At 39.4% G+C, this 23,763-nt stretch overlaps 1 protein-coding gene across 9 annotated transcripts in view; it reads left to right on the top strand.

Moving 5' to 3' along the window:
* The window catches only part of GALNT13 (polypeptide N-acetylgalactosaminyltransferase 13), a 725,693-nt gene that overhangs the window by 644,958 nt on the left and 56,972 nt on the right, over positions 1-23,763 (top strand). The window contains exon 12 of one of the 9 annotated variants that reach the window (XM_055135858.1): positions 9,150-9,373. The exons of the other annotated variants lie outside the window; for them this stretch is intronic. Coding sequence (XP_054991833.1) covers positions 9,150-9,272 — 123 coding nt within the window. The 3' untranslated portion in view covers positions 9,273-9,373. Of the gene's footprint in view, positions 1-9,149; positions 9,374-23,763 lie in introns of those variants that run through there. 9 annotated transcript variants of the gene reach the window in all.

The raw sequence follows: 23,763 nt of genomic DNA, 5'->3' as shown, positions 1-23,763 counted from the left end.
AAGAAATTGTAGAGAAGTGAAGCCGTTCACTCAGAGTCACTTTAGTTACAGTCTCTGCTCACAGAGCTGACCCTGGCAGTTACTGATATGGGTAAGATTCAGATTATTGTAGGCAGATGAGAGCTGGGTTCCCTGCCTTTAAATAGTCTGAGAATTGAGCAATGACTGGTTGACTTTGGTCAAATTTTCCACCTGTATGTTTAACCTGTGTGATTTTCCATCAGTTTTGTGGTTTTAAACATCTCTAGCCAAACAATTCACAAAGAATTGTGCATTTTTAAAAATTATAGCAGGGCTGGAGAAATACTACAGCAGGGAGGGCAATTGCTTAGCATGTAGTGGACCTTAGTAGAACCCCCAGCATGCCATTGGGTACCCCAAGCACTGTCAGAAGTGATTGCTGAGCACAAAGCCAGGAGAGATCCCTGAGTAGCACTGCTGAGTATGATCCCAAAACAAAACAGAAGAAAGTGAAGATAATAAGAAACCAGAATTTTACTCCTTAGAACATTGTGTTTGCACTATGGAAAGTTCCAGGCTTCACTCTGTTTCCATTATTGGCTTGATTTTTTTTTAAATTTTACTTTCCCCTTACACTTTATTAAAACGCTGTGGTTTACAAGATTGTTCATGACAATTTGTTCAGACATTCAATATATCAACACAAATCCTACCACCATTGCATCTTCCTGCCACCATTACCTCCAATCTTCCCAGCCACCCTTTAAACCTGTCCCTATAGCAGGCCTTCAATAATTCATTTTATATTGCTTGTTATAATTTGCTAAAAGAATGATCAAAAATATTTCCTTAGAAGAAAGTTAGTGAATATTGTGTATCTCACCATCCAGTTAATAAGCCCTTGTAAAAGAGATTACTAAGATGTTGTTACAGGTTGAAAGTTCTGTGTTGACATATTGTTAATCAAGATTGGATGCCTACATTACATCCCATCCAATCTGGTGTGCTACTCCTGATTTATTAGCTGTAGAGTTTGAAACTGGCTGCATGCTCCAGAAAGTCCAAAATTATAAACATGGTGATAGAGCTAGAGTTATATTTTTAAGTGAGTGGTGTTTTGGAGCATGTGCATGGTTGCCAGGCTTCCAGAAGTACAGGAAAATTGAGGGAGGTAGACCATCCCCAACTTTGTGAAAGTCTGGAGATTTCAGTCACCAAAGCCTGCACACTTGAGTCTTTCAACAGGTTAATTTCTAGATGAAAATACTGTACATTGCAAACAGTAGAGTCTGACTGGGAACACAACAGCATTGAGGAGTGTGGAGGTTTTCGGTTGCCAGTGGACCTGTTTGAGCTGGTAATGGGCTCACCTGCCCCATCTCCAGGATACCCTATATGCAGGGTTTGGAAAAATGTCTGCTACTTGATCTCTCTCGACATTTATTTCTGAGTCTATGGATCATGGCTGGTAAAAAAGGTTACATGGTTCAGGATTTAGTTCATGGATGTGAATGCCAAGACTTCAAGAAAGACACGGAGATGAGGGGAGGTAGCCCATCCCCGACACTGAAAGTCTGGAAGATTTTAGTGGACTGTGTCATTTAAAATGTGTATTTTTAATTAGTGTTGTTTTTGAATATATATGTACATATATATGTATATATGTACATATATATGTGGCTGTAAAAAGCTAAAGCTCGCCGACAGGCGTGTGCACTCGCAGGTTCTCCAGGCAGCTCTGTCTCACCGCCTGCTTTCGGTGCTCTGGAACTGCCGTGTGTGGCGGTCAAGGGCATGCGACGGGAGGAAGAAAGCCAAGCTGGTTGCTGATTAGTTACTGTTTATTCAATATTCCATCTTTCTCATCTCCCGCACTCCCAGCTCTGTCCTCTCTCTGGATCTACTGCAGCATCTCTGGATTCTCTTGTCTTTCTCCTCCCTGTTTCTCTCTCCCCCTTGCCCCTAGGCTACACACAGCCAGGTAGCAAAATCATCATAAGAAAGCCCTTCCTGAGCACTGGGGCATTGCAAAGCCCTTCCTGACTCTTAAGGTGTTTTTCTCCTTTCCTCAGTCCAAGCACTCATTAACATCTTAATACTAGTTATTTTTGTATGGACATAGCAAGAGATACATTGAGGCTTGCAAGGCAGCTCTCCTGGCAATATCTTGCCACAGACTGAGACTACAGCACTCAGGCCAGATTAATCATTCCTCACCCTAGCAGGGTCCAAATCTAGTTAGTTTTCACTGTTTGGATCATGACAACACTTGCCCATGATCAAGCTCTTAACTTATAGTTAAGCATTAGGCACTTTGGCCAGGCCCATCTCGATGCCAGGGTAGCACACAACTCACTGTTTGCCCTGGGTCCTTCGGGACCCTGCTTTTGGGGATGCTAGGAAGTAAGGGCAGCTGAGGCTTAGGTCAAGAGAACAGATGCCCAGGAGGAAAATATCATGTAGAGTCAAATGACTCCCAGGTTACAAAAGCATAGCATTTGCTAAGTCTTCCTGTGTCCATACAAAAAGGACATGGCTCTGAATAAACTATTCAAAGGACTCAAGGAGAAGAGAAAAACAATATTTACAAGTCAACAGAACACTAAGAAAGAAGCTACAAATAAACAAAGAGGAGTGGGAGCACCGTAACGGGAGTAACCCAATAAACCTAAACTACCTGAGGCTATGTTATCCTACATATGTATACATATGTAGCACTATCATCCTGTTGTTCAATTTGCTTGAGCAGGCACCAGTAATGTCTCCATTGTGAGACTTGTTACTGTTTTTGGCATATCGAATATGCCACAGGGAGCTTGCCAGACTGTGTCGTGCTGGTGGGATACTCTCGGTAGCTTGCCAGTCTCTCTGAGAGGGACGGAGGAATCAAACCCAGGTCGGCTGCGTGCAAGGCAAACACCCTACCTGCTGTGCTAATCACCCCAGTCCATGTATACATATATATATATATATGTATGGGTATATATATATATACACCCACATATATATACCTACAGTAGAGTTGCAGGATTCTATTTTATATATAAATATGTAGAATTTCTCATTTTAATTTTTAAAAGAAATCGTCAATCATTATTCCATAGAAGCCTTTATGCTTTATTCCATAGTGCAATTTACACTTCTGCTAACAGTGTTTGAAGTTTCTTTATTCTTCATGCTCCCATCAGCATTTGTTATTTCTGTCATTTTAGATATATGACATTCTCACCATACCCCCGTCAATGCTTGTTGTTTCTCATTTGTCTGATATAAGGCATTCTCATAGGTGTGAGTTGATATCTCTTCGTTCTTATTCTCATTTTCCTGAAAATTAGTGATAAGGATTTCTCTCATGTGTCTATTGGCATTCAGATATCTTTATCAAGGAGTGTCTGTTTGTGTTTTCTCCACAATTTTTAATAGCATTATTTGTATGCTGTTTCTGTAACTGCTTTGCTGAGTTTTGTGAGGTCCTGGGATGAGAGTCTGTATTAAAGCAGGACAGGGCACAAACCAAGGGTTTATAATTGTCCTTTAGAGAACAGCTAAACTTATATCCAACATATCAAAGTCTGGAAATAGCCAGTGTTGGCAGGGTTGTGGTAAGCAAGGAGTCCTTATGCACTGTTTGTGGGACTGTCACCTGGTTCATCCTCTATGTAAAGCAATATGGAGAGCTATCAATAAAAACTATCTATAATAATGCTTCATGTGAATCTTTTTGTTAAAAATATGTAAACATTTTTCTCTGTATGGTATATATTATATCTATATTATCATACAAATTATGTATGCATTTGAAACATATAGTGTGTTAACATATAGTGTGTTTATTGTGTTTATGAAACATAAGAACTCTATCTGGAATATAAATTAATTATAGGACCGTTGGGATTTTTAAAATTTTTTGTTGTTGTTGTTGGAAGCTACACCCTGTGCTGCTCAGGGCTTACTCTTGGCTATGTGCTGAGCACTCTTGGAAGTGCTCAGGGGTCTTTACGTAGTGCCAGGAATCAAACTCAGGCTTTCCACATACAAGAAAGTTTTTTGTACACTGTATTATCTCTCTGGCCCAGAAGAATAAGTTTAATATGAAATTTTACCTTATCATACACTTTTGAAATATGTCTTACTTTCATAATTTAAAATGTGGGAAAATCAAACTATTAAGAATGAAAGATTTATTTTATAGCATGACTATAACTTGATTAATTGCATAGCTTATGGTAAGTTACTTAATTTTCTAAGCTTTGTTGTTAAATCATCCATAAAATCATAATTTTTTCCTTAATTTTTTCTCAGTGATAAGCAAAATATACAAAACAGCAGTGGCTTATAGTAATTAGTCAGTGCGTATAATTCTGTTACCATTAATCATTCCCTGTAACTCATTTTTCATTCATTTATGCTCCAAATTTTTATCATTTTACTTCTAAATACAAAAATATCAAATGTTCCTTGACTGAACTCTGCTCTGGCAAGAGTGAAAACTTACTGATTGTTAAAGACATTAAAAAGGAAGCTGCTTTTCTTCTTCTCAGATATATAAATTATAATAAACTAAAACATCACACGGGGGCCAGAGCGATAGCACAGCGGGTAGGGCGTTTGCCTTGCACGCGGCGAATCCGGGTTCGATCCCCGGCATCCCATATGGTCCCCCAAGCACTGCCAGGAGTAATTCCTGAGTGCAAAGCCAGGAGTAACCCCTGAGCATCGCTGGGTGTGACTCAAAAAGCAAAAAAATAAAAAAATAAAAAAAATAAAACATCACACGAAAACCTATTATAATTTATATTTTATTATTTCTAGGCTTTCTGTATTTAATAATATTATTGGTCACAAATCACAAATCACTAAATCCCATTGATCGTCAATTTCTCGAGCGGGCTTAGTAACCTCTCCATTCATCCTATCCCTAAGATTTTAGGAGCTTCTCTCCACTCGGCCTTCCCAATGATGCTGCATTGGAGGTTCTTTCAGGGTCAGGGGAATGACATCCAGCTTGTTACTGGTTTTAGCATATGAATACACCATGGGAAGTTTGCAAGGGTGTCCCATGTGGACAGGAAACTCTCAGTAACTTCCTAGTTTCTTAAGCAGGTTGCAAGATGTCGTGCAGCCGCAAAGCGTCCTCACGCTTCTGAGAGCTTGCTTTTAAGTCTCTGAATGTTGGCCGTTGATGGGATTACACACACCTGCCGGTACCTTCGTGCGAGAGGCTTGTCCAAATGTGTGGAGAGGGGCCTTGAGCATGGCTGTGGCTAGGTTCCCATGGTCTTCAGCCACCGGGAGCTCTGCTGGGGCGGGGAGGGAAGCTGGAGCCCATCCCCTTAGAGGGACCCCCAGGAAGACAGCCAGGCATGCGGGCAAGAGACTCTCTGCATTGCTCCAATATTATTGGTGCCTGATAAAAGTTTAACCCCCCAAATATGCCAAATTACCAACAGTAGCACAGCGGGTAGGACATTTGCCTTGCATGAGGCCAACCTGAGTTTGGTTCCTCCGTCCCTCTTGGAGAACCCAGCAAGCTACTGAGAGTATTCTGCCCACACAGGAGAGCCTGGCAAGCTACCCATGGCATATTCGATATGCCAAAAAAAGTGACAAGTCTCACAATGAAGACGTTACTGGTGCCCACTTGAGCAAATCGATGAACAAAGGGACGACAGTGCTACAGTGCTACAGGATAATTAGCATTAAGAACATGTTACATTTCTGAATTCTTTTTAAAACATGATTTAGGATTTCATTCTCAAAGCTATCTTCACTGTTTTTAGTGCTATTCAGTTACCATGGAAACTGAATCTATTTTTATTGTTGGTTATTTAGTTTTGAATATTTTAAGTATCCCCACATCGATAAAAATGTTCTAATTTGGCTCCCTTGTTTTTACACAAAATTCACAGTAAAAATTAATATTGTTTTTTAATCTTCTAAAAAAGGTTTCTTGGCTCATTTCTGTGTTCATCCTCAGCCTCTACTGAGATCTGGAATTTTCTGTGAATTATTGACAATTATTAATTACTGTCAATCTCTGCATGCATCCAATCACAGTTGTATTTATTTTTTTTCACAGCTGTATTTAAACTGGTCACTATTTCATTTTCTTTTCACTCTGTCATCTAAAATTGATGCTCAGAGCAGAGACTTTACTTCTGAAGCTTTATGAGTCAGAAGTTCTGGTATCTCTATTGACAAAAATGTCTGTTGATACCTGCCTCTAGGGTTCTTACAACCAGGGCTTGGAGCTTTGTCCAAGTTCTGTCTTCTACCTGAATTCAAAACCTGTTTCTGTGATTACATCATTTGTGATATATCAGAATAAAATTCCCCAGCAATTCACCAGAGCCAGAGAAAAAAAGAAAGATACAAAATTCTTCATTATAATGTACAGAGCCCCTTTGAATTCAGTACATCTGCTTTTCAACTTAGTTTCTTTTGGTGATGCAGAGTCTTTTGTGCTATGGACACTTTTATAATTTCCCAGTCTCTGCTTACTCTGTTGTGTTTCTATGTCTCTAAAGTTCTTTTATATTGCACTATTTGTCACATATTATTACTTCAGTCACTAACTTAAGACATACTCACTATTTTATTTATTTTTATTTTTTTAAATTTATTTATTTTAGTGAATCACCATATGGAAAGTTACAAAGTTCTCAGGCTTATGTCTCAGTTATACAATACTCAAACACTCATCCCTTCACCAGTGCCCATATTCCACCACCAAAGACCCCAGTATATCTCCCAACCCCCACCCTCCTACCCTCCATACCCGTCTGCGTAACTGATAAATTTCACTTCATTTTCTCTTTACCTTGATTACATTCCATATTTCAACACAAAACTCACTATTGCTGGAGTTTCCCCCCAAGAAAGACAGCCCTACTGCCAAGGAAGCATTTGATAATTAGTTTTCCATTGCTGAGAATGGAGAGATATGAAATCCCGCTATTTCAAGTACGTAGAATTTTTTTTTTTTGAAGTAACAGACTTTATTTAGAAGGTCTTAGGGAAGGAGGAAGGGATAAGTGGAAAAGGAAAACCAGTAGGAGTAACGCGCTCAAGAAAGAACACGGGCTCCTCCAAAGATGGAGAGAGCTCTACACACATCCTAGCACTGGACACGAAAGCATGAAAGTACACATCTCAAGGGGGGAGATGCGGGCGACACATGTGCTCGGCCACCTGGCACAAGCAGCACATGGGCTCAGGCAGCATATGCGCCTCAAGTACGTAGAATTTTTTTCCTCCTTCCCGCATCACCAAGTTCATGCCTGCTTAATAAATAGTCCTTATACTATGGCTGACGCTACGGCGCCCGATGAGAAAAAAGAATATTTCCCGTCCTCAGCTGGCGTGGAGCTATGGCTTAGTTCATAGTCTAGAGACATGGCTGCAAGCAGTTTCTGGAACCAAAAGTAGTCTAGTTGGCCTCTGGATTCTGGTTGATCAGCAGCAACGTGGCCGCACAAAAGTGTGGCCACCCGGGTCGAATCTCTGCGGAGCATGAGCTGGTATCAGCCCGAGACTGCCCAAGCGTCCTGCTGTTCCAAGTACATAATTTTTTTTCCCTCCCATTCCCACGCCTCTAAGTTCGTGCCTGCTTAATAGACCTCATAATATGGTGGATGCCACACCGCATTTCTCCCCGAAAAGGGAAAAGAACCGAGAAAGGAGGATATTTCCCCTCCTTGGCCAGTGTGGGGCTATGGCTTAGTTCACAGTCTAGAGAAATGGCTACTACTTTGATTACCTACAGTATTTCAACAAAAAACTCAGCATTATTGTTTGGAGTTTCCCCACACCGTCAGAGCTGCTAAAAAGGAACTGTTTCACATTGCTGACAATTAAGAGATATTAGGTCGTGCAGCCGCGCGTGGTTTTGGATTTTCTTATTCTGCCAGTAATTGCATCACTGCAAGCTTTTACTTCCCTTTTGTGGTGCTCATATGATGGAGAAGCCTGGAGAGAGAAACCCTGCCCTGCTGGCGGCGCATGGGCCAGTGGCTCCCATCACAGTCTGGAGGCATTTCTGCGAGCTGCTTGTGTCCAAAGTAGTTCAGTTGCCTCCGGGATCGTGGTCGTGCAGCAGCAGAAAAGACCGTACCCGTGTGGCACTGTGCTTAAATATCAGCAAAGAGCGGGTCCGGCAACCCCACCCCCTGGGATCTCCTGGCGTCCCGCTGGTACCTCCATTTTGTGTTCTAAAAACTGGCAATCGCCATGCTGTGCCCAAGAAGGAAGGGTTGAGAGAGAAAAACCTTGCCCCGCTGGCGCCGCATGGGGCAGTGGCTTCGATCACAGTCTGGAGGCATTTCTGTGAGCTGCTAGTGTCCAAAGTAGTTCAGTTGCCTCCGGGATCATGCTTGTGCAGCAGCGGAAAAGCCATGCTCACTATTTTAAAATCCAAATAACTTAGCATCTTTTCTGCTATTGAACGACAATATCTTATTTTGAACAGAGCACATATTAACTGATGAACTATAATTTAACTATCTCCTTATAAAACATATAATCCCTGAAATTTCATTATTATAGATCAAGCTCATAAGTGTCATTGTAGCTGAAATTTGGAGAATATCCATATTCAATTCTTTAGAAAAGATGTCTAGAAGTAAATTTGCCAGGTCAAAACTTATGTGAGATCATACAGTGCAAATATATAATGATTAATTATCCCTTTAGATATTCAATCAGAGCAATACCACAGCAGATAAGGTGTTTGCGTTGCATGAGGCCAACCCTGGTTCGATTCCTCTGCCCCTCTCAGAGAGCCCAGCAAGCTACCGAGAGTATCTCGCCCACATGGCAGAGCCTGGCAAGCTACCCGTGGTGTATTCAATATGCCAAAAGCAGTAACAATAAATCTCACAATGGAGAAGTTACTGGTATCCACTCCAGCATATCAATGAGTAACGGGATGACAGTGATGACAGTACTCATAGTCAATAGAGGAAAGAAGCAGTAACAAAATTTTAGCATACATTGTCTTCTTTGATTCTTACAATAGTCTATAAACAACACAGTGTTACTAATATAATTTTACTCATGACTTTAATGGTAGCCTTGACAGATTAGTAACATCATTGAGGGGTAAAGCTAATTTTAACCTAGTTGATGAAATTGTTGATTGTGCAACAAGTTTATATTCACTACATGTGTATTGATTCCCTTGTACACAGCCAACCCTGGTTCGATTCCTCCATCCCTCTCCGAGAGGCCGGCAACCTACCGAGAGTATCCTGCGTACACAGCAGAGCCTAGCAAGCTACCCCATGGCATATTTGATATGCCAAAACCAGTAACAAGTCTCACAATGGAGACATTACTGGTACCTGCTTCAGCAAATCTATGAATAACGGGATGACAGTGTTACAGTGCTACAGTGTATTGATTCCTAGTTATACTCCTCCAGGAGTCAGATTAGAGAGGCCAATTCTTTTTTGTTTGTTTTTCACTTTCTGCTAGCTTAGTATGAAAAATACATCTTATCTAATTTAAAATATTTCTCCATATCAATGCACTTAAGTATTTTGTAAAGTTTCATCATTATTAAGTGAATCTCATAGCCATATTTTCCTTGTATTTTTTTTCTGGGAATCAAAGAAGTATTTTTTTCATTGACTGATTATCAGACTTTTTAAATTAATATAATTTTGGCATACATATTACAAAGAAACTTGTGTCTTGATTCTCTGTCACCACGTGTTTTAACATGGAGATTTTTAAGCAATTTGTGCATTCCATTTGATGCTTGTCCTTATTCTTTCTCTTTCTGAGTTGTAATTACAAACCTATTTCAATAGCATGCTTTCAAATTTTTAAGAAGCCAATATCCAAATTAATAACTAAGTGGTTTGGTTTTGGTTTTGGTGCAGGCTGGGGCACACTAGGTTGTGCTCAGGGCTTAGTCATGGCTTTGTACTCTGGGGAACATTCCTGGCATGGCATAGAGAACCATACGTGGTGTCAAGGATTGAACCAAGTTAGCCACTTGCAAGACAAACACACTACCCACTCTACTATCTCTCTAGCCCCAATAACTGAATGTTAATTTTATTGGGCATTTATATCTTCCCAGACATTGATACTAATCTTTACATAAATACACATACAATATAACTGCATGTTATGTCATCTATTTATTTTCTTGTATATCATCAATATAATTTTTTACTGTATTTCCATTTGAATTGCAGTACGTGTATACTCAAAAATCAGGGAAATAGCCTCCAAATTATTCTCACTCCTTCAAAAGATAAAGGTAAAGTGATGGAAAAATGATGACATTCCAATAAATACATTTGCAATCTTTTTTTTTCCCTGAAGCCACTCCTTTCAAGAGAGCTAAAATTCACATGAAAATATTCTTGTAACTTATGGTTATAAATGATTCAGAGCCATTTTCTCAGGCAGCAAGCTTTTAGGTATGTTACTAACGATTTGTAAAACATGGCTTTAGAATGATAAATAAATGATTATTAGACCTTATCTATATTTTTATTATTTTAAAAAAATTTATTTATTTTTTAATTAGTGAATCACCCTGAGGGTACAGTTACAGATTTATACATTTTCGTGCTCGTGTTTCCCTCATACAATGTTCGAGAACCCATCCCTTCACCAGTGCCCATTCTCTACCACCAATAAACCCAGCATCCCTCCTACCTATCAATCCAATCTCCCCCCACCCCACCCTGCCTCTGTGGCAGGGTATTCCCTTTTGTTCTCTCTCTCAAATTGGGTGTTGTGGTTTGCAATAGGGGTGTTGAGTGGCCATCTTGTTAAGTCTCTGGTCTACTTTCAGCACGCATCACCCTTCCCCCGTGTGGCCTCCAACCACATTTTACTTCGTGTTCCCTTTTCTATCTGAGCTGCCTTTTCCCCAGAATGTAAGGCCAGCTTCCAAACCATGGAGTCAATCATCTGGTACTTATTTCTACTATTCTTGGGTGTTTGTCTCCTACTTTGTTATTTTATATTCCACAGATGAGTGCAGTTTTTCTATGTCTATCTCTCTCTTTCTGACTCATTTCACTTAGCATGATACTTTCCATGTTGATCCACTTATATGCAAAGTTCATGACCTCATTTTTTCTAACAGCTGCATAGTATTCCATTGTATAGATGTACCAAAGTTTCTTTAACCAGTCATCTGTTCTCGGGCACTCGGGTTTTTTCCAGGTTCTGGCTATTGTAAACAGTGCTGCGATGAACATATAAGTGCAGATATCATTTCAACTATACTTTTTTGTTTCTCCAGGAAATATTCCCAGCAGTGGTATTGCTGGGTCAAATGGGAGCTCAATTTCTAATTTTTTGAGAAGCGTCCACATTGTTTTCCAAAAGGGCTAAACCAGTAGGCGTTCCCACCAGCAGTGTAGAAGGGTCCCTCTCTCCCCACATCCTCTCCAACAGTGGTTGCTTTTGTTCTTTTGGATGTGTGCCAGTCTCTGTGGTGTGAGGTGGTATCTCATAGTTGTTTTGATCTGCATCTCCCTGATGATTAGTGATATAGAGCACTTTTTTCATGTACCTTTTGGCCATTCGTATCTCTTCCTTGGGAAAGTTTCTGTTCATTTCTTTGCCCCATTTTCTGATGGAGTTGGATGTTTTCTTCTTGTGGAGGTCAACCAGTGCCTTGTATACCCTTGATATCAACCCCTTATTTGATGGGTATTGGGTGAATATCCTTTCTCATTCTGTATATTGTCTTTGTATTCTGGTCACTGTATCTTTTGTGGTGCAGAAGCTTTTTAGATTAATGTAGTCCCATTTGTTTATCTCTGTTTCCACTTGGTTGGCCAGCTGCATGTCATATTTGAAGATACCTTTATCTTCAATATCATGGAGGGTTTTGCTTACCTTGTCCTCAATGTACCTTATGGTTTATGGTCTCATGTTGAGGTCTTTAATCCATTTTGATCTGACTTTTGTGCATGGTGTCAGGTTGAGGTCTAAGCCCATTCTCTTGCATGTGGTTGTCCAGTTGTGCCAGCACCATTTGTTAAAGAGGCTTTCCTTGCTCCACTTCACATTTCTTGGTCCCTGATCAAATATTGGATGAGCATATATTTGGGATTGTGAGTAGGGAACTTACCCCCTGTTCCATTAGTCTGCAGCCTTGCCTTTGTTCCAGTACCATGCTGTTTTAATTGTTAATGCTTGTAGTAAAGTTTAAGGTTGGGGAGGCAGATGCCTCCATCATCTTTTTCCCAAGAATTCTTTTAGCTATCTGTGGGCATTTGTTGTTCCATATGAATTTTAGGATTGCTTGATCCATTGCTTTGAAAAATGTCTTGGGTATCTTTATAGGGATTGGGATGAATCTGTATAATACTTTGGGGAGTATTGCCATTTTGACAATGTTGATTCTCCCTATCCAATGAATCCATCTGGACCTGGGCTTTTGTTTTGGGGGAGATTTTTGATAACAGTTTCAATTTTCTTTATATTAATGGGTTTATTCAGGTATTCAAAATCTTCTGGATTCAGTCTTGGGAGATTGTTGGAATCAAGGAATTCATTCATTTATTTTAGGTTCTCATGTTTTGTGGCATACAGACTTTTGAAATAGTCTCTGATGATCTTTTGAATTTTTTTGCTTTTTTTTGTGATGTCCCCCTTTTCATTCCTGATTCGGTTTATTAGGGTTCTCTCTCTCTCTTTCTTTGTGAGTCTTGCTAGTGGTTTATCAATGTTGTTTATTTTCTCAAAGAACCAGCTCTTGGTTTCATTGATCTTTCGGATTCTTTTCTGTCTTTCCATGTCATTAATTTCTGCTCTAATTTTTATTATTTTTTTCCTTTGGTCTGGTTTGGGTTCCTTTTTCTGGTCCCTTTCTAAGGCCTTGAGCTGTGAAGTCAGGTTATCTATGTAGCCCCTTTCTTTCTTCCTAAGGAATGCTTGCAGAGCTATAATTTTCCCCTTAACACAGCTTTAGCTGCGTCCCATAGGATCATATCAATAGATGCAGAGAAAGCATTTGACAAGATCCAACATCCGATCATGATGAAAACCCTCAGCAAAATGGGTTTTGGAGGAACTTTCCTCAAGACAGTCAAAGCCATCTACCACAAGCCTATGGCAAGCATTATCATTAATGGGGAAAAACTAAGAGCCTTTCCTCTAAGATCAGGCACAACACAAGGATGCCCACTCTCACCACGTCTCTTCACTACAGTACTGGAAGTACTTGTGATAGCTGTTAGACAAGAAAATGAGATTAAGGGCATTCAGAGTCTGTGTTTCCTTGCTGAGTTTTGTTCTTATCGATCAATCCAGAGGTGAGAAGGCAGTGTTGAAGTCTCCGACTACTATTGTGCTGTTAGTGTTGTCCTTCTTAAAGTCTGTTAGGAGTTGTTTTAAGTATTTAGCCGGCCGCTCATTAGGTGCATATACGTTTAAAAGTGATTTCTTCCTGTTGCACATATCCCTTGATAAATAAGAAGTGACCTTCGCTGTCCCTTCTAATCTTTTTCAACCTGAAATCTATGTTGTCGGATACTAGTTTTGCCACCCCAACTTTTTTGAGGGAGTTGTTTGCTTGCAGGATTGTTTTCCAACCTTTGACTTTGAGTCTGTGTTTGCTCTGACTGTTCAGGTGTGTTTCTTGCAGGCAGCAGAATGTTGGGTTTAGTTTCCGAATCCATGTTGCCACTCTGTGTCTCTTAATTGATGCACTTAGGCCATTGACATTGAGAGAGATTATTGTCATGGGGTTTTGTGTCATCTTTCTGTGTGGTTGGTTGTTCTTGTGGGGTTCTTTCTTGACTTACAATAGCCCCTTTAGTCCTTCTGTTACGTTTGGTTTTGAGTCTATGAAGTTCCTGAGCTGTTGTTTATCCGGGAAATAGTATATGGGTGTATGGTTCCTTTGAGTTTGAGTGAGAGTTTAGCCGGGTAATATATTCTTGGTGAGGCATTCATTTCTTTGAGTTTTTTCACTATGTCCCACCATTGTCTTCAGGCTTGGAGGGTTTCCTTTCATAGGTCTGCTGTAAATCTGAGGGGTGCTCTTTTGTATGTGATTTCCGTCTTTGCCCTTGCTGCTTGCAGAATTGCGTCTTTATCCACAGCCTCCATCATTCTGACTATGATATGCCTTGGAGTCTTTTTATTCGGGTCTCTTTTTGCTGGTACTCTTTGGACTCCTTGGATCTGGATGCTGCCTTCTCCAGCTCTGGGAATTTCTTAGCAATGATTTCTTTGACTGTGTTTTTTTTTTCATTGGGGTCACTTCCCTGTGCTTCTGGTACTCCAATGATTCTTGTGTTGTTCCTCCTGAAGTTATTCCCGAGGACTCTGATTTGCTCTATAGCCATTTTGAAGTCTTTTGCCATTATTTGTTGTTGTCTTAAGCTTTCTGCAGCTCATCTTCAAGCTCACTGATTCTGTATTAGGCTGTAGTCATTCTACTGTTGAGGGCACTTACTGAGATTTTTATTTCATCTACTGAATCCTTTATTTCTGTAACTTCTGTTCGTAGTTTTGTGACATCTGTTCATAGCTTTTAAATTTCTGATCTCATTTCTTCCTGCATTTTCTTGGCTGACCATTCATCTCTCCCTTAATTTTTTGGATGTCTGTTCCATGGTTGCTTTGAGTACATTGACCCTCTTCAAGATGTCCTCTCTGAATTCTTTATCTGAGAGGTTGTAGATGTGAGTAGCCCCTGTTGAGGTTTCTGGAATCTTTTCTTCATCTTCTCTTCATGGAGGGGATTTTTGCTGTTTCTTCATATTGTTATGGAAGTCTAGAGTTGGAACTTTCTAGTTGTCTATCCCTGTTCCCTTTTTCTGCAGGAGGGATTCTGTTTGTGCTAAGTTGTTGATGGTAGCCTTGTTCCAATTCTAGAATACTACCTTACTCTCAGGCACTCCTCTTGGTTTGTGTGGGGCCTCTAGTGGTGACTGAAGGCTATGCTGTTTGGATGCGGAGTTTGTGCAGATTCTATTGTTCACTGACAGCTTTTGTGAAGTTCAAGTCAGCTAAAGGACTATTTGGCAAAGAATGATTGATATGGCCAGGGTGATTTTCGAAGAAATTGGTTATAGACAGCCACGCCCCCTTTTGAGGCCACGCCCCCTGAAATACAGGCCACACCCCTAGTAATCTATTGATATTGAGCGGGGTAGATGGGGGTGGGCGATGTCACGATCGTAGGAGAGTACCTGATGGACAGTTTGGGCGTTACAGAGGAGCGGATAGGCGTGTCCACACAGCACAGGGGTTGGGGTGTTCCAGGGGAGCCCCCGTTGCTCGTGAGCCATTGCGAGAGTGTCCCCGGGGTCGCCTGGGGGACTCACGATCCACCTTATCTATGCTTTTATATAAATATCTCTTCTGCCTCCAAAATTGTGATTATACATACAAAGAATCCAACATTTTGACAAGTGTATTATATATTTTGAGAAAAAACAACTACTTTTTCTCCTCATTACCAACTTTCTCTAAAGAAAACTTAATTATTTTAGTAATGTATTCTAATTTACTCACAGATTGTAATGAATATATTCATTCAACAGATATGTATTTATTTTAAAGTTTGCATTTTCATAAGTACTGTAGTTACTTCGAAGCCATTTCCACACTAATTTGTTCCCCACTTAGTAGCTTGCACAATGGAAGTAAAATTCATCAGCTATTTCATAATGTAAATTTGCAAGTGAAATGTAATAGTCTATGAGGAAAGAAGGAGTATGTACCATTCATCAATTGTTTAAATGAGTTGGATACATGCAAGCTAAAACAGAACAGAGTTATTATAACTTTTATAGAAATAGGAATTATTTTAAGAGCCTTTCAATCTCATTATGCTTGCCTGGGAGAACTTCTCTAACAGGAGATGCATTAAGAATGGTAACCTGGCTGATTTATTCATCAGGACAAACAAAACCTGATTATTCTTGTCTACAACAAATACAGAGTCCATGCCAGGCTGTTTTCACTCAGGGCGCTCCAGAGGGGATGAGTGAGAGCCCTCCCCACCCCAAGGGACCCAGTCTGGCAGCCGACCTCCACTACCCAAATGCTGCCATGCTCCAGTCTGCTTTATAAGATACTTTATAAGACACTTCCGTACCCATTTTCCATAATTGCCACACCATATTTGATGGAGTTCAGACAGTAGGCAACAAATAATAAAGAGTAATATATATACATATATATGTATGTGTATATATATGTATACACATATATACATACACACACAAACCTCTTGGAAAGCCCAGCAAGGTACGAGAGTATCCCGCCTGCATGGGCAGAGCCTGGCAAGCTACCCGTGGTGTATTCAATATGCCCAAAAGAGTAATGATAGGTCTCATTCCCCTGACCCTGAAAGAGCCTGTAGTCGTTGCAAAGACAAGTAAGGAGAGGCTGCTAAAATCTCAGGGCTGGGAGGAATAGAGACATTACTGGTGCCATCTTGAGTAAATTGACGAACAACGCAATGACAGTGATGACAATGATGACAGTGATAACAAATAGACACTATGATATTAGTATATGATGTCAGTAGGAGGAGAATGCCTATATAAGACAAATATTTTTCATTGGTCAACTTCCTCAAAGGATTGTGAGGTGTCTGCTTATCTTCAAGTCCATCAGTCCAAGTTAATTTCCTGTCAAGTAAATCTAAGCAGGACCTGCTCTACTCTTGTGGGTTCTGCTGGTTATCAACAAAGTCTCTGGATACATGTGTAAGTCAGTAAGTCATTTATTTCCATATTTCTCTGTTAATTCTTATTTTTGTCTCTCTGGGCATCACTGATTTAGTGTAGCACATTCAGTGGTACTAGAATTAACCTCTCAGACCCACTTTTAACTAACCAAATTTTTTTTTAAAAAAAACCTGTGATATTTTCCAGGTCCCCAAACATTCATGGATCTTTGCATTTAATTTTCCTAGGAAAATCAATTACTTCAAATTTGTGTATAAGAAAATTCCAAAGGCATATACCAATTTCTATCCATACTTTCAAACTGACTCATACACTTTGCTATTTAAATGAGCAAAGGTAGCCTCAAAATCAGTGTCTATACTTATATTTCCATCCAAAGCCTTTTATTCCTTCTAATATCTATATTCATCCATCCTTTGCATTTTATTTATTGTCTTTATTTTATTTTATTTTTACTACTGTCTCCCCAAACTAGGGCTCTAGACCCTGTAAGTGAATCTTATTTTCTCTTATTATCTATTATTTCTTTTTCTCGGAATTTTGACAAGATTTTGCTTTCCACTTCTGGGCTTTGAGTACCTTATTATATTTGATTTTTCACCTTGTTTTTTTTAAATATAGTTTCTCCATAGTTTCATCATCTTCTTGCTTCACTCTATCCAGTAATATCTTCACTCTATCCTGAGTAATAAAACAAGCATTTCTTCCAAATCAGCTGGAAATTCAAAGACAAAATAAAAAGTACTCTACCCATTATTAAAAGATAATGTTAATAATCTTTACTAGTTAATTCTCTATGTATACATATTCTGACCCCTTGCCTTTGTAGTATTATCCCTTTGGAGCTGAAGGGATAGCTCACTGGGCTGAGTACATTCTTTGTATGCAGGAAACCCTGGTTCAGTCTTGTCAAAACATGGTCCCCTGAGCACAGAACTAAGGGTAGCCCCTGAGCACTGCCAATTTTTTTCCTAAAATAAAACAAAAGATGTAGCAGTATCTTTTATCACTCATTATGCAGTTGCTCAGTTCTACCAATTCTATTGAGTGTAAACAGAACAGACGTTATAAAAATTTTTATGATAAATTTCTCTTTGTACTGATCAGTTTTACAGCACTTAAGGGTTCTCAAGGAAACCCATGCTCCCTAAGGCAATATAACATTCATATATTAGCTTATAGGGAAAAGACTTATGCCCCACATCAATCCTATAAGTACTCATATCCTACATTTTTCTAGAAGGTCCTCTTTAACTTTCCTATTCATTTTCTTGACATTTCTTATATTCACCTGCATTGATCTTTCTCAACTTTAAAAAATTTTGTAAATTCTACTAAGCACATTTCCATAATTTAAGTAGTTCATCTAGTTACATTTCAAAATTTATCCTCCCCATATAATAATTTTAGTTTCCTGCTTCCAAGTCATGTTGATATTTTCTTCTTCTGATATATCATCCCATTTTTTCTCTGTTTAAAAATTACTTATATAGGGGCTGGAGCGATAGCACAGTGGGTAGGGTGTTTGCCTTGCACGCGTCGATCCCCAGCATCCCATATGGTCCCCTGAGCACCACCAGGAGTAATTCCTGAGTGCAGAGCCAGGAGTAACCCCTGTGCATCGCCAGGTGTGACCCAAAAAGCAATAAAAAGAAAAAAATACTTATATATTTTTTCTCTTATTCAGATCCTTCCACTGGTATTCATCTAAGTCTATGCATTTGTCTTATTTCTAAGAAACAAATTCTAAAAGTGTTTTTGAAGGAAAAAATTATCTTTTTAATTTTCCATTTCCCATGGCAATCTGTACTAGTGTAAAGAATGAACAAACAACAGATTAATGTAAAGGTTTCAAAGTTTCTGTAGACCCTTCTGTTATAATAGAAATAATTTCAATATTTTTGGATAAAACACATAAAGGAAAATTTCCTGGCCAGATAAGGAGAATAGAGACCCAAACTAGTGCTTGGAACCCATGGAAGTGAAAAACAAACTTTGCAGATGGGGTTTATTGAGGACCTGGAAAAGGGACTGTGATCCTGAATAATTTCCCCTAATTGTACCTGTGGCGTACTTGATATGCCAAAACCAGTAACAATGATGGTCCTCATTCTCCTGACCCTGAAAGAGCCCCCAATACACCATTGGGCAATACTAGCACTCGACAGGGACCAATGGAGATGTTACTGGTGCCCGCTCAAGCAAATCAATGAACAAAGGGACGGCAGTGATATAGTGAATTGCACCTGAACCGTAAAATAAGAATTTAAAGGCTAGAGAGATAGTACAGCTGGTAGGGTACTTACCTTGCATGCAGTAGACCAAGGTTAGATTTCTGGCACCCCTTAAGAAGAACCATGAGTAACCCCTGGGTGTAGAGCTGAGTAGGCCTGAAATAGCAGGACACAACCCAAAGATTCCCCTGAAAAGTCACGAAAGAGATTGAACAGTTGGAATAGAAACCACCTGGCGTTGTATATAGAGGTAGAAGAAATGTGGGCACAAGTAAAGGAAATGAACAGTTCTCAGAAGCAAAAAAAGCCAAGGGTCAGTTGCACCCAGGGTCTGCAGAGGAGGCGCCCCTGCTGGGACTATGATTGCAGTACAATAAAATTAATTTTGAATGTCTAGCCTCTGTAACTGAGAGGCTAATCCATGTTATTTACTGTGAGACAGTAATACATTTATATTGTTAAAAACCAAGTTATGGTAATTTGTTTCAGCATCCACAAGGGGTTGAAGATATTAAAGCTTTCTCAGAATTAGAATCACATGTTTCATTTTGCTACTTCAAGAAATGAAGGGGTAGCTATAAAAACTGACTTTAAATTACAAAAGCTATGCACAATGCTTTAATTAGAGAATTTTTTTGATTTGGGCTTCACTGTTGAGTTTGCATCCTTTTTGCTAATTTAGTTTAACTGAAGCAAATTCCCTCTCTCTCCTTCTCTCTTCCCCCACCCCATCTCTCTTGCTCTCTCACTCTCTCTCTGTGGTTGTTGGGCCACACCCACAGTGATGCTCAGGGGTTACTCCTCTCTCTGCACTCAGGAATTACTCCTGGCACTGCTTGAGGAATCACATGGAATGCTGGAGATTGAACTCTGTTCAGACATATGCAAGGCATACCCCTGCCTACATGTTATCTCTTAGGTCACTAAAGCAAATAATATTATTAATAAGCTCTACATTCTATGTAATTAATATTTAAAATATAAAATAAAGTTAATGCATAAACTGCTAAATGATATTGACCTTTTTAATGTATAGTCATCAATTCTACACAATAGTATAGTAGCTTAGATAAGTATCTAATTCTATTCTAGATACTATAAATTCATGTTTTCTTAGCCAGATCATTTCCTGAATAAAACAAAATGTCAGATCTGTTGTGCTCAATTCTTTTATTTCCCTGTTAGGAGTTACTCATAGTTGAAATCATTATCAAATTTAAAATGGGCAACACTATTGAGTGTTAGATGTATTTTTCTATGTTGTATATTTTGATAGTATATATTTGTGAGTATATATTTGTGCATGATAGTAGTAAATATCTGTCATTGCCTAAGACATTTTTTCTAAAAGCTATGGGAAAATTGGAACTACCAGTCAACCTAGAAAGCGCTTCTAGTTTTAAATGCTTTATGTTGAGCTTTCACATAAAGCATTTACAATTATTTTTTCTTAAATCAGTATTCACTTGAAAGTGCTACAATTTTTTTGGTTCTACCCATACAGTCAAAATTAAACATATGATACATTATGTCAAGAATATGAAAGCTAAGCAGCTTCTAAAGTTTCAGTTTTGCTATATTTGGAGATGGTGCACATCTACATTTCTGATAATGAAAACAACTTGTCAGATAGGAAGGACAAATACCAGATGATCTCACTCTGTAGAACTATACATAGAGACAAACAAGGGGTTAAGCAATATCAAACAATCACAAACTTTGGCCCTAACTAATAAGTAAGGGTTGAGAGAGGTTTAATGAATCTTGGGCCAAATGTGACATAGGGACAGTGGTAGAGGTTCATGGTCAATTGGGTGGTAATAGGTTGCAGTACCTTTACACATCAGTACCATTAGCTTTAGCAACATTGTAACCATATTAGTTAAACAATAATTGTAAAATCTTAATTAAAAAAAGATCAAATAAAGAAATTACACAAAGAAGGAAGGAAGGAGGGAGGGAGGGAAGGAAGGAAGGAAGGAAGGAAGGAAGGAAGGAAGGAAGGAAGGAAGGAAGGAAGGAAGGAAGGAAGGAAGGAAGGAAGGAAGGAAGGAAGGAAGGAAGGAAATATCAGTATATGAAAAGGGAAGGAGCAAATAAGAAAGGCAAAGACACAACGGAAAGGTTTAAACAGTCCTGAAAACAGCATCTTAGAAAATGATGATAGTCTCAAAATACGTAAGAACAGCCAGTGGAAAATGAAATATCTATTCTCTTGATTAATCAATTAACCAAAGTATATCATCCTCTCAGCCCATATTCTCAAAATCTTATAATTTAATTTTATTAGGCTTAAGTTTTAAGATGATACGCTAAGCTCTTTTGGAAAATTCACACAAATTTTTAAATCATTTCATTGATGTGACCCAATAATATTTTTTAAAATTCCCTAACAAACTAAGAGCATACATTTTGTAAAAGTGGAAAGTTAATAGTATTCTAGTTTAATTTGAAGTCTAACTCATTTTCTTTCTTCCTTCCTTGCTTTCTTCCTTCCTTCCTTGCTTCCTTTCTCTTTCTTTCTCTCTTTCTTTATCTCTTCTTTCCTTCCTTCCTTCCTTCCTTCCTTCCTTCCTTCCTTCCTTCCTTCCTTCCTTCCTTGCTTTCTTCCTTCCTTCCTTCCTTGCTTCCTTTCTCTCTCTTTCTCTCTCTTTCTTTATCTCTTCCTTCCTTCCTTGCTTTCTTTCTCTCTCTCTTTCTTTATCTCTTCCTTCCTTCCTTGCTTTCTTTCTCTCTCTCTTTTTCTTTCTTTCTTTCTTTCTTTCTTTCTTTCTTTCTTTCTTTCTTTCTTTCTTTCTTTCTTTCTTTCTTTCTTTCTTTCCTTCCTTCCTTCCTTCCTTCCTTCCTTCCTTCCTTCCTTCCTTCCTTCTTTCTTTCTTTCTTTCTTTCTTTCTTTCTTTCTTTCTTTCTTTCTTTCTTTCTTTCTTTCTTTCTTTCTTTCTTTCTTTCTTTCTTTCTTTCTTTCTTTCTTTCTTTCCTCCCAGTGGGTTTGCAACCACATTCATGGTATTTAGGGCTACTGGATTATTACTTGGGTATCAGTCCTAGCAGTGCTGAGATGACTGTGAGGTGGGGAGGAGAGAGACAGTCATTTTCTCCGGATCCAGCTCTGCTACCCCAGGCCGGCTAAGAAAGCATAGACTAATAAAGTTTGCGATGAGCCCCTGTACCACATGGACCTCAAGTCCCACCAGCCTCACAAGGTAGCCATCAATCCACACTCAATGCCCACTTGGTCTTCTTGGTCTGGGGGTTACCCTCATCACTTAATCTCTCAGGGTGCTGTGGACTCAGGCTCAAGTGAGGAGTTGCTCTTTGTAGGAAAGAAAAGAAAAGTCAGTCCTAGGCTTTCCCAGGGTTTCCAGGTACTTTGTCCTCTCTCAGAAAAGAATTTCAGGAATAAATGAGCAATGAAGTAAAAACAGATTTTATTTGGAGGTTTTGAGGAAGAGAGAGCAAAGGCAAGAGAGAGAATGCAGGATTCTGCAAAGGCAGAGAGAGCCTCAATACATATCTCAAGAGAGGAGATATGGGCAACACATGTGCTCGGGTACCACATGTGATTGGCAACATGGGCACAAGCAACACATGGGGTTGGGCAGCATGTGTGTGCTTTTCTTTGGTTCAAGGTGGCATTTTTAGGGTTTTCCCAAGCTGCCCCATGTGGGACTTTCTAGCTAGGTAAGAATCTTTTGCTAAGGTGGTTGCCAAGTGGGTAGAATTGGGAGTAGTTGATGATCCTTTGTTCCTGTTGGAGAGTCTCTCAGAGGGAGTCCAGCCTGCTCTGGGTCTGTTTTTGGCCTTTTGAGCCATCTCCCTGACTCCAGAAATCAACAGGAACCCATAATCCATACTTAAAATTTTTCACTTTGCTATACCCAAGATTTCATTGTGTTTCTAATTGTATTCTAATTATAACAAATTGTTATGGTATTGGAAGAAAGTAATAGATAAGGGAATTTTGGGGGGAGAAGTTTGGGGCACTCCTGGCTCTGAACTTATATATCACCCCTGGCAGGTTCAGGGGGCCACATGGGGTGCTGAGGATTGAACCTCAATTGGTCTCATTCAAGGAAACCGTCCCACCCAGTTTACTATTACTCCAGCCCCTATACTAATTTTTTTGTTAGAATTTTTAATTAAAAAATCATTGCATTATAAAACTATATAGATTTTAGGAGTGTGTCATTGGAAACCATTGGCAGTGTCCATTCTCTTTATTTTCAGCAAGTTCCCCTTCCCCTCTGCCCCTTTCCTTCTGCCTTTCCTTCCCATTGTCAGCCTCTTGCTGTGTCTTCACATGAAAGGTCCAGAGGGAGCTGGGGTCCCATCCTCTTCCTGTAAGACCACTAATGCCTCATGGAAGCCCCACTCATATGATCTTCTTTTAACCTAATTCTTCCTCTAACAACCCATCTTAGATCTGGGAGATCACTCAATGTGATGGGTGTATGCTTTACATGCAGAAACCCAGATTCAATCCCTAGCAATACATAGTTCTGTGAGCACGATACTGGAGTGACCCTCTTGTTCCTACTGAGCTAGGAATAGCCCCTAAATACTGTCAGGATTTGTCCCAAACCAGTCCAGCAAAGCAACAGCAAAGCAAGAGTATATCTCCAAATACCACCACATTGGCAGCTAGGGGTCAAAGTATGAAGTAGTGAGGCTAGCAAAGTCACTAAATCCATAGAAGTGGTGTTGCTCTTTTGGCTTGCAGTTACCATAAACTTTTGGCTACCATAAATTGAAACCTGTATCTGTATCTCTATTATTAGATAAACCATCTTCCAGCATAGCAAGTTCCAATGACTTCGAGAAATCTAGAATCCAGTCATAAGAATAAGAAGGTAGGGAAGAAGTGGATTTTAGGGCTGGAG

This window comes from Sorex araneus, chromosome 1, assembly GCF_027595985.1.
Source record: "Sorex araneus isolate mSorAra2 chromosome 1, mSorAra2.pri, whole genome shotgun sequence".
Taxonomy (NCBI): domain Eukaryota; kingdom Metazoa; phylum Chordata; class Mammalia; order Eulipotyphla; family Soricidae; genus Sorex; species Sorex araneus.
This window is presented reverse-complemented; position numbering and strand designations above follow the sequence as displayed.